We start from the raw sequence: 15,820 nt of genomic DNA, 5'->3' as shown, positions 1-15,820 counted from the left end.
CCCAGGGAACCAGCAAAATGACAAATGTGCACGATGATGTAATCACACATGTACGCTGGTTTGCCCCTTTTGAACATGACTACTGCAGTGTGGTGGTCTGCCCCAATGCACTAGGAACATCAAAAGGGAAAACCTGCCACCTGCTCCACCTAGCACACAGGCACGCACCAGTCCATGTAGCAGGGCCAACAGGTCTCCACCTGTTGTAGTGGGTTTGCCCTTCAAGGCCTTGAGGGACTTGACTACCGCCTCCAGGGGTGATGCTCTGATGCTGTATAGCACCCTGCTAGCATGTTCACCTGGTATACTGTAGCCTTGCCTGCAGGATCCAGTGCCGACTGGCAGAGTTACAGGCCATGTCCACTCTGGCATGCAGGGTCCGTATACAGTCCCCTCTTGACCTGCTGGCTGCAGCGATCAATCCAGGTGAAGCCCCCCCCTCTAACCCATCAAAGATGTTAGACTGTTAGAAACCGGCCAGGAATTAGGAAAATTGTAGCCCATGAAAGAAATCTTTAGAAAGACATACTGTAGGTAGGGACATCCATCACCTAAGGACACTAGCTAATAATTGGCTAGGGTTTAAGGAGAAGTATAGCCAAAGCTCGTTTGGCTGTACTTCTATAGATCATAGGAGTTCAATTAGTTTTGCATTCCTGTGACCTGTTTTCAGCAGAGAGCGGGCTGAAGTCCACTCTCAGCTGACGTCATGGATTTCAGTCTAGGCACCGCGTCATTGTGACAATGGAAGTCGGATCCGCAGCTGAGAGTCTGAGCCAGCCGCACCCCGCCCCTCCACACCTCAGCGCTCCAGTGAGTGAAGAGGAGCAGAGTGGAAAGCTGCTGATTGACAGCAGCTCTCTGCTCTGGGAAATTGTCAGAACCGAGCAATCGCGGTGTTTGATTGCTCAGTTCTCAGTGCAGAAGCGCCGGGGGACAGATCCGGTAGACCAATGCTGCATCCACCTAGGCAAGTATAAATCAGAAAAAAAAACAAAACAAAAAAAAAAAAACATACTTCTCTTTTAATTCCTTTTTTTGGCTAGTGTCCATTCAGGTGATGGCAGCATAACCCAAGCAGTGATGAATATCAAGTCCACTGGATCCGTGATGTAAAACCCCAATTCCAAAAAGGTTAAAAAGCTGTGTAAAATATACATAAAACCAGAATGCAACGTTTTGCAAATCTCAAACCTCTATTTTATTCACAATAGAAAACATATCAAATAATTAAACTGAGAAAATGGACTGTTTTAAGAAAAAAATAAGGTCATTTTGAAATTGATGGAAGCAACATGTCTCAAAAAAGTTGGGACAGAGCAACAAAATGCTGGCAAAGTACGTGGTACTAACAAGGAAGAGCTGGAAGAACATTTTGCAACTAATTAGGTTGATTGGCAAAAAGTCAGTAACATTATTTGGTATAAAAAGGGACCCTGTTACAGAGTCAGAGGGTCTCAGAAGTAAAGATGAGCAGGCGTTCGCCAATCTGTGAAAAGCTGTGTTTAAAAATTTGAGAATAATGTTACTCAATGAGAACTTGCAAAAACTTTCAATATCTTATCTACAGTACATACAATCAAAAGATTCCAAGAATCTGGAGAAATCTGTGTGCAAGAAAAAAGTCTGAAACACAACATTGGATGCCTGTGATCCGTGGGCCCTCAGATGGCACCGCATGGGCTCAAGAATATTTCCAAAAAAACACTCTGTAAATCACATTGGCTAAAACTGTTACTAAAACTGGAGTGCAAAATCTGGTGCAGCTGTGCATGGTAGCCAATCAACTTTTAACTTCAAAAGACTGGAAGCTAGCTGGCTGGTTGGTTTCAATGCACAGCTGCATCAGATTTTGCACTCTCCAGTTTTAGTAAATCAACCCCAGATTGCTGTGCCATCAAAAAATGCAAGGTAAAGCTCTATCATGCGAAGAACCCTTGGTATTTATGTGAGCCGCTCAGACTGCTAGGAAATGTAGTCCTGTGCCTGCTGCTGTGAGTGCTGGCTGGGAAGGAGCCCGTCCACGCTCCAGACAATGACAGATAAGAGCAGAAGATCCTGGGAGCTGCACATCAGAAAAGGACCTGCTGTGTGTAGACAAGTGGCAGTCTCGATGAGTACGCTCTAATGGGTGGAAAGAAACGCATTGAGGGTGTGACCTGGCAGGGGTCCAGGCCGAGACTGCCACTTGTCTACACAGCGGGTCTTGTTCTGATGTGCGGCTCCCGGCATCTTCTGCTTTTCTCTGTTACGCAAAGAAGCAATTTCTGAACATGGTCTAGAAATGCTGCCATCTTCTTTGGGTCAAAGCGAATTTAAAATGGTTAGTTGCAAAATGGAAAAGCGTCCTGTGGTCATAGGAATCTGAATTTGACTTTCTATTTGGTAACCATGGGCCCTACATCCTCTATACTAAAAAGGGAGAACAACCTTCCAGCTTGTGATCAGTGCCCAGTTCAAAAGTCTGCATCTCTGATGGAATGGGGGTGGCCTTAGTGGATATGAATTATGCAGCTTGCACATCTGGAAAGGCAACATCAACGCTGAAAGATATATCCAGGTTTTAGAGCAGCATATGCTCAGGCAAAAATGGGACAACATTACTCTGTAAATGTCAGGGAGGAGACCAGTTGCTGGATTTGGCAGAGTGTCGTTAAAAGAAGAGGGGAGGTTACACCGTGGTAAACACGGCCTTCTTCCAACTTTCTTGGAATTGTGGCTGTACATATATGTAGTTTTTAATAGTATGTTTTTATCAGGTTAATTATGCATAATCAATTTTGGGTAATGTTTAGAGAAAGTGGTGTCATTTTTGAATTTTGTTTTTTTAATCAATGTTATTTATTCTATGTAGTATTTTTATAGGATTGTATGTTTTTTTACAGAACAGTATTAATTTAGTTTTGTTTTATTAATTATTAACTTGTTATTGGTAATTGTATTGTTTGTTATTGTGTCTGGCTTCCGTTCGTTATTGTGATTTTGTGGCTTTGCTGAATGTAACTGTATCTTATTAATTTCCCTAGGGATTAAGTATTTTGAATCTGAACTTTGCCAGCTTTGTGTTGCCTTGTCCCAAATTTTTTGAGTCGTGTTGCCATCAATTTGAAAATGACCTTATTTTTTTCTTAAAATTGGAACATTTTCCCAGTTTGAGGTTTTCTATTTTTTATTGTGAATAAAATATGGGTTTATAAGATTTGCAAATCATTGCATTCTGTTTTTTATGTAGATTTTTACACTGTGTGAATGCTGTTTTTAGCTCGCAAGTTAATAGTCTTCAATGGGTTTTACCCAATCCTCCTACCTTTAGGGACTGGATCCGGGAAATGGACAAACACGTATTGTTTAAGAAATACATCTATTCTCAACGTAATGCCTCCCGGAAGTTTGAAAACATAGAAAAAATGGATAGATTGCCAGATTCTAATCTAAGCTGGCAATAAAGAGCAGGGAATGTTTGTTTTTTTCTTTTTCTCTTTTTTCCCCCCTTAGGATAGGCCTGCCGCCCTATAGGATTTTTTTTTTTAATTCAACATATTGCTTAATAATACAGCATAGTGGTTGCTCTGGGATAACTTTTGGAAGGCTTGACAATAACAAACTAAAAGTACTGTTGATGTTAATGCTTTATTTGCTAAACGGGTTTCTTTTTCTTTCCCCCTGTGTGCTTTTTCTATTAATTTGTTACAAAAAATTTCAAAATAAAATCTGATTAAAAAAAAAAAAAAAAGATTTTACACAGCGTCTCACCGTTTTGGGAATGAGGGTTGTACACAATTAAGAAAATGTGCCATCAAGGATTTCCTTTCAGTTTTTACTGGAGTGTACATTTACTGACACATGCAGGGGCAGCAATTACAGAGTACCTTTCAAAGCTAGGGAATTTGTCAGAATACTGATGTGTATACTTGCCTTTTGATGAAAGCCACCATCATTATCCAGATAGAACATCCAATAAACATCCAATAAGTGTGTTGAACACATGATACTACAGAAGAGAATCCAAACCCAGATATCCCAGCTGTAAGTAGAAATTAGTGCCATTACCTACATTCCAATGGAACCTGCCCTACCTTCCAACAACTTTTTTGTGGGTCTATTTATGTATTCCTCCCAAGATTCGGCTATTTTTATAATTGAGTCTTATATGAAAATTAGGGAATCTTGGGTCTAAACATTGATATATAGACCCCTTGGACTCCCACAGAAATATAATTTCTAGACTGGAGCTTTGTTTACATGTTTAGAATCTGGGAACAAGCCAAGCCGAAGAATATTTAGAAATACTTAAAAATGCTTTATAACTTCTCAGTAAACATTTGTGCAAGTGAACTCGTCTTGTTCAAAAGGTCTTAGAATAGCAAGTCCTAAAAGTAGGCATTGAATACCTGACATTCAATTTGTGTGTGTCAAGAGGTTCCCTAAAGCAATGTTTGCATGGACCTTGACTTCAGCTCCAATTTAGGGCATTGATACATATCCTGTTGATGAGGAGAACCACAATCGCCGAAATAATCTGAGGATCACGGGTCTGCCCGAGGAGGCTGAGGGGCAGGACCCCAGGACCTTCACAGAGCGGCTGCTGTGATTGCTACTACCCCAGGCTCCATTCTTGGCCTCCTTCAGAGTACACCGCATGCCAGCTACCAGAGGTGCAGCGGGCGCCCCGCCTCGCACCTTTAGTTTCCGTCTGCTCAATTTTCAGGATTGGGAGTTGGTCCTCTGGGAATCTCAAAAGCTGGAATCTATAATTTACTAAAAACCCGGATCACGATTTTCCCGGATTACTCGGTTGAGACACAGAGGCCATGTGAAACAACAGCTCTGCAAATCGGAAACATCAAGTACAGTAAGCTGTTCCAGGCTGGCCTCAGAGTGCAAGATGGCAAAATTGTTAGATTCTTCACCAACCCCAAAGAAGCCGCCACATGGCTTGAAACTCTGCCCAGGGACCATTGATCCACCAGCCTAAGGTATTGTCCTATATGCCCTCTTGTCCCTGTGTGATAGGGTGCCGGACCACGGGGGCAGCTGCACAACTACACCTCTCCCTGGCTATTATTTTCTTGTGACCCTTTCATTGCTTGGGGAGAAAGTTCCGGGATCCGAGGAGAATTCCTAGGGTTTCCTGGGAATGTTCTTGGGACTACAAGTTTGTTGCTGGCACGCCTTGGGAAGGATTTTGTTTGAACTACTATGGGCTTTGTCTCTGCGTTTGGTTATCCTGGATGCATTGTATGCTGGGTTGTGACATGGGAGTCGGGGCTACTATGGCTCACCAGGTCCATTGGGTCCTCCATGGATAAAGTCTAAGTTATTTACTACTGCATCTATTTGCTGCGAGATGCCTGGTGTTGGAAATACCCCAGGGACATATAGTTTACTTGTTTCTGCTCTACTTATAATACTATGTCTCGTATTGACATTATTTGTGTGTTCACCCCTTTATTGCGAAAATTATTGGAGGTTTCTATACTCCCGAGGGGTATCTCGGACCTCGCCCCTGTATTGTTGTCCATTCAGTTGCATAATACCCACTCGGACAGGGTGTGGAGTCTTTCCCGATACTGGATTTCAGATGAGACGGTGGAAAGCCCTGCTGAAGCAGTTCAGCAGGAAAATGCAAAGCAGCAACGGTTACATCAGGTACAGCGCATCTTTGAGCAGGGAGACGGGACTGGATGCCTATTGGCCTGGCTCTGTAAAGAGCAGTCCCTGGTGACTTCTATAGCGATCATCAGAGATGCTGACGGTATCCTCTTAACCAATCCTATAGCAATCAATGCCCGATTTGCCAGCCAAGAGCTCTATTCTTCCAGAGTCCAATAGACAGAGGTAGACCTTCTATCTTATCTCGCAGGTCTAGATTTTCCTCTATCATCTGAACAACATCATCTAGACTCGCCCATCTCCCTGGAGGAGATACAACAGTCTATATAATCCATGCAGTCTTGTAAAACTCCAGGCATGGATGACCTTCCCACAAAATTTTAGAAAGCCCATCTTGAGGCAGTTACATAGTTACATAGTAGGTGAGGTTGAAAAAAGACACAAGTCCAACCGATGTGTGTGATTTTACGTCAGTATTACATTGTATAACCCTGTATGTTGTGGTCGTTCAGGTGCTTATCTAATAGTTTTTTGAAACTATCGATGCTCCCTGCTGAAACCACCACTTGTTGGAGGGAATTCCACTTCCTTGCCGCTCTTACAGTAAAGAACCCTCTACGCAGTTTAAGGTTAAACCTTTTTTCTTCTAATTTTAATGAGTGGCCACGTGTCTTATTAAACTCCATTCCGCAGAAAAGTTTTATCCCTATTGTGGGATCACCAGTATGGTATTTGTAAATTGAAAGTATATCCCCTCTCAAGCACCTCTTCTTCAGAAAGAATAAGTTCAGTGCTCGTAACCTTTCCTCATAACTAATGTCCTCCAGTCCCTTTATTAGTTTTGTTGCCCTTCTCTGTACGCGCTTCATTTCCAGCACATCCTTCCTGAGGACCGGTGCCCAGAACTGGACAGCATACTCCAGGTGAGGCCGGACCAGAGTCTTGTAGAGTGGGAGAATTACCACTTTATCTCTTGAGTTAATCGCCCTTTTAATGCATGCCAATATTATGTTTGCTTTGTTAGCAGCAGCTTGGCATTGCATGCCATTGCTGAGCCTATCTACTAGGACACCCCAGGTCCTTTTCCATCCTTGATTCCCCCAGAGGTTCTCCCCCCAGTGAGTAGATTGCATTCATATTTTTGCCACCCAAATGCATTATTTTAAATTTTTCCACATTAAACCTCATTTGCAATGTAGTTTCCCACTCCATTCATTTGTTTAGATCTACTTGCGAAGTTTCCACATCCTGCGGAGAAGTTATTGCCCTGCTTAGCTTAGTATTGTCCGCAAATACAGAGATTGAACCATTTACCCAATCCTCCAGGTCGTTTATGAACAAATTTATTGGGATTTGTCCCAGGACAGAACCCGGGGGGACCCCACTTTCCACCCCTGACCATTCCGAGTACTCCCCATTTATCACTACCCTCTAAACTCGCCCTTGTAGCCAGTTTTCAATCCACGTACTCACCCTCCGGTCCATGCAAACGGACCTTACTTTGTACAGTGAATGTTTATGGGGAACTGTGTCAAATGCTTTTGCAAAATCCAAAAATACACCACATCTATGGGCCTTCCTTTATCTAGATGGCAGCTCACCTCCTCACAGGTTAATAGATTGGTTTGGCAAGAACGATTCTTCATGCCGATTATGGCTAATGAAACACTGCAGTTTTGGTTACTGAAGCCCCCCCGATTCCCTCGTGAAGACTGAGAAGAATAAATTCAATACCTTCGCCATCCTTTGTAACCAGATTCCCTTCCTCGTTCTTTATGGGGCCAATATGGTCTGTCCTCCCTCTTTTACTGTTTATATACTTAAAGAATTTCTTGGGATTTTTTTTGCTCTCCTCTGCTATGTGTGTCTTTCGTGTTCTATCTTAGCCGTCCTAATAGCACCCTTACATTTCTTGTTGCATTCTTTGTAAAGTTTAAATGCTGATGATGATCCCTCAGTGTTGTATTTTTTGAAGGCCTTCTCCTTTGCTTTTATATGCATTTTTACATTGGCGTTAAGCCACCCAGGACTTTTGTTCACTCTTTTAAATTTATTTCCCAATGGGGTGCACTGGCTAATGCCCTTATTTAATATGCTCGTAAAGCAAACCCATCTCTCCTCCGTGTTCTTTGTTCCTAAGATTTTATCCCAATTAATATCCTCTAGCAAGGTTCGTAGTTTAGGGAAGTTGGCTCTTGAAATTCAGTGTCTGTATTCCCCTTATGTTTTCTATTTGTGTGAGTTATACTGAAGCTAATTGACCTGTGATCGCTGTTATCCAGCCTATATGTGATCTGCCTGACTTAACTGATGGGGATTGGGGGGAGGGCATACAACATCTCCCACTCATGATCTCTGCTAGAGATAAACGGATTCAGTTAAAATTCCTCCACGGGGCGTAGTACTCCCCCCACATGCTGTCCTTCATTTAGGCCCTTGACGAATCCTACATGCCCTAAGTGCCGTGCTTTACGGGCACGTTCCTACATATGGTTTAGTTTTGCTACAGGTCTTTTGGGATAAAGTGGCATCAGAGGTGGGGGCTATTAATGGATTAACAAATGCTAAAGAACCACTTATGCTATTGCTGGGTATTTGTAACACGATGGCCACCACGTACTACAAATGTTTGTTTCTGTTTTATGCATTCTATCATGCCAGTAAAACTATCCTCTAAAAATGGAAAGTGCTGGACCCCTACAATATCCCAATGGCGCACTATAATAAATAATGTCCTCCTATTGTACAAGCTCACCTACTTGGGTCGTAACTGCACCAAAAAATGCCACAAAATGTGTAATTCATGGGTTAAGGCTTTTGATCTGTGACAATTTGATGGTTTTCGAAAAAGTTTCTTCCTTGCCCTCTCCTGCTTACCCTTTTTTTATTCTTATTTTCTTCCTTCCCACTCAATTCCTCTTACTGCTCCACATTATGTGTGCTTTATTAGTGAGCTATGCTCCCTTGCTCACTATGCTATGAAGGTTTACGCATTACTCTTCTTGGGTATACTCATGCATACTAGGTTTTGTTACCACTTAATGTAATGGTTCCTTGTGTAGAATACCATGACAGTCTTTAATCGATCACTGGGGTAAATCTGTTGGTTTCTCTGACCTGTATATGTAATGAGATGGGATGCCACGGTCAACCAGCGTGGATTATGTCTTGGGATTTCTTGCCCTCTTTTTGTTCTCTTTTGTGCAAGTTTTTTTTTTTTTTTTTTACTGTTTTGTAATGTTATACAAGAAATAATCAATAATCTTCTCTGTTAAAAAAACAAAAGGAAAATCTCCAGTACATTTTAGTCGACTAAAATTTCTGACTCCGATAGGGAACCTGACCCTGATGTTAGAGCAAACTTTAATAGTCTCTGCTGTGGAGGGGGGCTCTGATGGGCTGACATTTTGGGGTATTTCTTTGCTTTATTTAAAGTGGCAGTAAACTGTCACAACACTTGTACCTACACAGGTAAGCCTATAAAATAAGGCTTACCTGTAGGTACTGTAAATATCTCATGCATGCGCTCTGAAGGTCCAGCTTACAGTGCCAGACCTTCAGAGCCTGTGCCGTAAAGGTCGGCTCCTGCCCGCATTCGTAGCAGTGACGTCATCACGCCCCCGGCCACTCATGTAGTTGCAGGCCGCAAACCCGGAAGTAAGATTGGGGGAAGAGGTCAGCCCTCTCAGTGGTGACATTGAGGTGCTGGAGGGCTTTGTTCTAAGGTAAGTTTCTCAGTGTGCTAGTAACGCGATGCATACTAGCACATTATGACAATGCCTTGCAGGGAATTTTTTTTTTTTCCCCAGCAGCTGCGGGTTTACTACTGCTGTAAGTGCTTTTTCTGTTCTGAATCATATCATGCCAGTTACTACAAAAAAAGCGCCATGTTAAACTTAATTTCAATTTTATTCAGTTTTTTTCAGTATGAAAATATTTGTAAAACATATGACCCTTGTACTGTACCCTTGTGAAAATGTAGGACAGCCCTGAACTACTTCTATAGCAACACAACTGTTGTCTTTTCATTCTAAACAAAAGCCTACTGATTCGGGTTAAAATGAACCCGTACTGAGAGAATTTAGGGGTTGCCACTGTTGACCTCTTCTTCAAAAAATGATAGCTGGCTGGCTAATATGATGATCCACTGACTTCCTGAGTCACAAACAAAACAAATATTCTTAGAAGGCTGGCAATTACTGACCCCATGTTTATCTCAGGTATTCTTTAAGTGTTAATGTTTATTAGAAGATTCACTTTAAGTAACACCCAAGAGGAGAGTCCATGCAGCCATCCCTCTTCATTAGAAATGATTCCGCTCCTGTCTTGGGGTGCGTGTCGTGGGGCATAAATCGGCCGATGTTCTGCAATTGATAAAGACCAGTCTTTTTTTCTCCTGGACTGCACTAAAGTAAGGATGACACCAAATTCCTAAAAATGCCACTGTACTGCTAACCAGATCCACTTATCGATCCAGTTTACCAGTTTCTACACTTGTTACTATGATATTTTCACTGTATGCTGTACTATTTATATTGGTGACTACAGTAAATGCAATCAGGAAAGACAGAACACAATGCGGTTTACAGTTTGTTTTATTTCAACATTATGAGACAGTTAACAGCACTTTAATTAGGTTTTGAAACACTGTCATCATGCAGGCTTGGGGACAGGTAAATGGCATTTAAACAGTCTGACAACAAGGGACACTAGCACATACCTTTCATATTAACCACTGTCACATGAACACTTCTCAGAAACTGTCTTGTGCTGGCCATGAAACAAAGCACAGATCTTATGACCAAGGAACTCCGCTGAGCTGTACTGACCGGCAGTACAAGTCAGTGCCAGGAGCTCTGGCAACCACATCAAGACCACTGGTTGCTCAGAGCACAGATATGACTGGTATTTGGGAGGGACTTCTTTACATCCTTCATACTTTAAGTACATTTAACTAATCAGTTAGTAAGGGAACTGTATATTTTTAAGGTTTGCTTTAACAATTAATGTTATTAAAAGCTTTTTCATAAACCACTTTTTGAATATGAAACAACTAAGTGGCCCTTTAAGGGTAGGCGGCTTGCCTTTTTTTTAGTTTTTGCTGGCTTATAATACACATTTGCAGCAGGCCTTTTTCTGAAAGCTAAATCTTGAATATTCCTGTGGTAAATGGGGCAGTTATTGTTAAAATTGCAGCATCTTCAGAGCAGTGTTCATACATATGTCACCTGCACACATCGTAGGAATAAATGATTATACAGATATATTATCGGAGGGTTAAAGCATGCCATGAACCATACCAAACCAGAAATGAGCACACAACTAGTCTTAAGAGAAAAGAAGGATTTACTGAAGACAGCAAACAGATATTTGCTTTAGTTTTCTTTTCTAAATAGCACTGGAGAAACAATGTCTTGCTATTGGTAGCACACATTAAAAAGTGTGTTCAGTTTTTTTTTTATTTAAAAAACCCATTGCTAAGTGTTTATCATGCAACCCCTATTACTAGTGTTGTTGACTGTATTCAATTATATGGACATTTTTGTTGTGCTGTTGAATAACTCCCCATTTTCAAAACTGGATAAACTGGCCTTTTAGCCTGATGTTGAAGAATGCCCCTGTGTTTTATTCCTATATTCCTTTGGCTATTAGTCCAGCATGGACAGTTTCAACCATGATATCACTTCATTCAAGCTTGCCAGAGTTCTCAATGACTGTTGAGCTGGGCAAACGTTTATGGACAATGACATATCGTATTGTCTTATTAGAGTTGCTCCTAAAATACAGACTTGACAGGCGACGAAGGCTCATGACCAGGAAGGATATCTATAGGTCTACACAGCATGCAGTTCACCAGGACACTATCATCAAGGCATGCATCACAAACACTTAGAACATCAAACATTGGTATGGCACAACAAAATCTCACAATTACTGAAACAAATGACTGGAAAGAATTACTATTGTACAGGTATGTTTCACTAGTGTTTGCTCAACACAATGTGCTAATTTGACTTCACAAGAGTCAAGGTGACCCTAAACCCTTATTAGCATGAAGATCAAATAAAACTATCAAGTTTACGTGAAATCAACCTGGAAAATATTTGAGGACCTAACAGCACAATTATTAAAGAATTCCACTTTAAAATACAAAGGGGATTCATGAATATTGTGTTGTCCACTGATTGCAAACCTCAATGTCACATTTTTCCAAGACTCACAGCCTTCAACTGAATCACTATCAGATTTTCCCACAGAAGGGAAGCCTAACACTTAAAAGTGGTTGTAAACCCTTTACATATACCCAGTGAAGAGACTATCCTCTGGTAATACACAGAGATGAAGCAAGTCTTCCTACATAAGTTGTACCTGTCCACCTGCAGTCTTCTCTTCTCTACATCCATTCAAAGTGCTGAATTTAGAAGCGTGTCTGAGACTTAGATAAAAATAAAAAAAGGGGGCGGAGATCTGAAGTTACACACTGCAGAGCTCAGTGAGGAGAGCTCTAAGAGCTGACAGGAAGGAAGAAAGGAAGAAAAAAAATAGGGAAGAAGGGAAGGGAAGGGAAGGGAAGGGAAGGGAAGGGAAGGGAAGGAAGGAACCCCCACACACACAGGAACAGAGCTGAGGTGTCAGGAAAAAATGTCAGAAGTGACAGATAGAAGAGGAACAAAGCACCAGACAGAAATGACAATGAGTGCTTTTAATTGAGACACGTACACACTATAGAGGGATATGCTTTGTTAATATTTCATGTCTGAGGTTTACAACCACTTTAATATTGAATAGATATGTAAAATAGCTGTAGATCTAAGTAGTGAATCACTGAGTTACAATCAGGGGACAAATAACATGGGGAAAGTTTGCTGTCACACTTCTCAGATTTCTGCTTCATGCTTTAAGCTGGTAGTGTTATCCAAGACACTGGAAAAGCCTTTATAAAAGTCCCAGGCAAATTAGGGGCAGCCACATTGTAGTGTGACGCCCTTCTCAAATACAATGTTCTGGGTCTTTTAAAACGTATCATCAATGCACAAGGCAAACAGTGCCAGAGAGAAAAGAATGAGCCTTGGCTGCCTTGGTGAAGATACATAGATCAATACACCATATCCAGGCTGTCACTAAGCTTGCCCATGAAGTCAGACATTAGTGGCTTCATCAAGCCACGAGCCAAAGCCATTTGTTTCCAATGAACTAAAAACATGAAATAGTCCACAAAATGGCTGCCTACTGTGTAGCTGGGAGACACATCCGCTTTAACCACTTCAGCCCCAGAAGGATTTACCCACTTCCTGACCAGGCCATTTTTTGCGATACGGCACTGTGTCGCTTTAACTGACAATTGCGTGGTCGTGCGACGCTGTACCCACACAAAATATATGTCCTTTTTTACCCCATAAATAGAGCTTTCCTTTGGTGGTATTTGATCACCTCTGCAGTTTTTATTTTTTGCTCTATAAACAAAAAAAAGCGGCAATTTAAAAAAAAAAAAAATTTACTTTCTGTTATAAAACATTTCCCCCCCAAAAAAAAAAATGTAAAAAAACAAATGCAATCATCAGATTAGGCCGATATGTATTCTGCTACATATTTTTGGGAAAAAAAAAAAATTGCAATAAGCGTATATTGATTGGTTTGCACAAATTTTATTGTGTCTACAAAATAGGGGATAGATTTATGGCATTTTTATTTTTTACTTGTAATGGCGGCTAATCAGTGATTTTAAGCAGGATTGCGGCGGACAGATCGGACACCTGACATTTTTGACACTTTGTTGGGAACCAGTGACATTAGTACAGTAATCAGTGCTAAAAATATGCACTGTTATTGTACTAATGACACTGGCAGGGAAGAGGTTAACATCAGGGGCAAACAAGGGGTTAAATGTGTTCCCTGTTTGTGTTTTCTAACTGTATGGGGGACTGTGTGACTGGGGAAACACACATATCCATCTTCCTGCATAGCAGAAAGACAGGATCTGTGTGATCTCCCCTGTCAGAACGGAGATTTGTCTTGTTTACAAAGGCAGAGCCCCGTTCTGTCACTGTGGGGAACGATCACGGGACCTGCTGATTGGCTCCCCCACTGGCAATGGGAGCGCGCACCCACAAAAGCGATTTCATGAGCCGATGTAGAGCTACGGCGATTTGCGGGATCGTGCCACATTGCCACAGTATAATGACAGCGGCTGGTCGGTAAGCGGTTAATATATAAGCAGCTCACTACAAAAATAACAACTCAAGTTTCGGATATAAAATGAATGTTCCAAAAATCATTAGTCATATTTGTTTTTAGTCACTGGTGTGAAGAATTTATGCTAGGGAAAATATGTTTGGGGCCCTCTGCATTTTTATGTAGATATTTGATATTTTATGCTGTTTCGGCAATTCAGTTACCATAAGCACATGTCATAACATTAGCTGCTATTCTGACAATGCTGCCCATTGTATTATTATAGTCAGTCTTAGAAAGTGTAGTGGTTTGCACAGATTTAAATCTCAAACCACCTATCGAATTATTTAGCATTTATACGTCTCACAATTGTGAACAATGCAGGTTCATCCTCTAAGTTTTGGATTGCCTGTGATATAGATTTGTGAAGACTTTGATATAGATTTGTGAATACACCACTTAGTGTAAACCCAGCAAACTTTCCATCCTCATTGAAACAGATTTTAGCACAGCGGTTCTGATCTCTATCCCTTACTGGCATTGAACAGTATATATGTTACCTAGAATTTCAGGAGAAAATGCAGCTTGGTTATGCAATAAAGGACAGTTGATATTGTGAGATCTGAAATACACCGTTGGCAGCCACCAAGGGACAAGAGTTGAGAAACACTGCTATAGATCTTTAAATGGTTTCTCCACCCAGCTAAGGATTTTCCTGGCTTCTAATTTAAACTCCAGGAACAAGTAATTTTTATATTGTGAATGTCCCGGGGAAGTTGTGCACAATCTTTTGCCTTCCACACCTGTGGAGTGGCTGGGGATGCTAAAAATGTTATTTTTTATTATGCTAAAAACTGACTGCAAGCCATGAACTTCTACAGCTCAGATTGCAAGTTCCCAGCTTGCATACAGTGAAGGATAGTGCTGGATCGCTTTCCCCTCCTCTCTCATTAACAAAAAGCTTTGTATTCTATTCAATGAAAACAAGGCTTCCTATGAATGGGTGAGGGGAGATCTTATGGTTTACCCACCCTCCTCTTCTCTCTCCTTTTTAGATAAAGCCTTGCATTCAGTGAAAAGTATACAATTCTTTTTGAGAGAGGAAGGGAAACATGATAAACTCTATCCTTCTCCGTACACAAGCTGGAGCAGTCAGAAGCTCACAGTCAGTTTGCTGCTTAATACAAACATTTTTAGCATCCCCAACCAACCTCCAGACTTTTTTGGCAAAGACTGCACATAACATTTCTGGATAGTTCACAATAAAAGAAAGTATTTTTTTCTGGATGTCTACTTTAAGCCATCTTGGCATTAATTTGTGTATAAGAAAACTCAAAATTCCAAAGCTCAGAGGATCCTTTGGACTACAACTGGGATGACAAAAGGGTTTTTTTTAAAGACTTCCTAAGTTGATTTATTTTATGATACAATTGATATTGATCAGATTTGGTTAGGTTAATCCAAATCTTTAAGATTTTTATTGGCACCATAACTATTTCCGGATTGTCCTTTCAGCTGAGGGACAAAAACCCAGTATGGAAAGTTTGAGCTTTATAGTTGAAATTTGTCCACTAAGGAACCTGCTAAGCGTTTAAGAAATTTAGCAGGAATAAATCATTGTGCTACGTGGAAAAACCTTATAAAAGTATCAAATTAACAGGTCTAATCTCACTGTCTATTATTTCAGCTCATGACGGTTCAATAATGCTTATAAATGTGAATGTGATGGAATAATGAAATGGCTAATGAAGAGCACAAAATCTAATGGTCATAAAACTTTCTGGAACAAGATGCTCTCTTCTTGTCACATTAAAGAGCAGTAGAAAGATCTGCAGGAGGTATTATGGCTGCTGATAGGATTCAGTGCTCTTTACTAGGTTAGTTGCTGGTTTTTGCTTTTACATATTTTCCAGAACATTTTAAGAAAGATGTGTTAAGGATTACAAGTGCTTAAGGTTTAAGGTTGGATGAGGTTGGCAAAAAATGGTAACGGAGAAAGAAAAATAATTAAAAAAAAAAATGGATGCTGACAGGG

The 15,820-nt window shown here is 40.9% G+C and overlaps 1 protein-coding gene across 3 annotated transcripts in view; it reads right to left on the bottom strand.

The window, feature by feature from the left end:
- Nucleotides 1-10,190: 10,190 nt before the first annotated feature.
- KIDINS220 (kinase D interacting substrate 220) overlaps nucleotides 10,191-15,820 on the bottom strand; it is a 248,515-nt gene continuing 242,885 nt past the window's right edge. For all 3 annotated transcript variants that reach the window (XM_073625407.1, XM_073625408.1, XM_073625409.1), the window contains one exon: nucleotides 10,191-15,701. In XM_073625407.1, the coding sequence (XP_073481508.1) occupies nucleotides 15,664-15,701 (38 nt within the window). In that variant the 3' untranslated portion in view covers nucleotides 10,191-15,663. The remainder of the gene's footprint in view (nucleotides 15,702-15,820) is intronic.

The sequence above is a fragment of the Aquarana catesbeiana genome, linkage group LG04, assembly GCF_042186555.1.
Source record: "Aquarana catesbeiana isolate 2022-GZ linkage group LG04, ASM4218655v1, whole genome shotgun sequence".
Taxonomy (NCBI): Eukaryota; Metazoa; Chordata; class Amphibia; order Anura; family Ranidae; genus Aquarana; species Aquarana catesbeiana.
The sequence above is the reverse complement of the archived record's forward strand: the minus strand, read 5'-3'. Positions and strand labels throughout refer to the sequence as shown.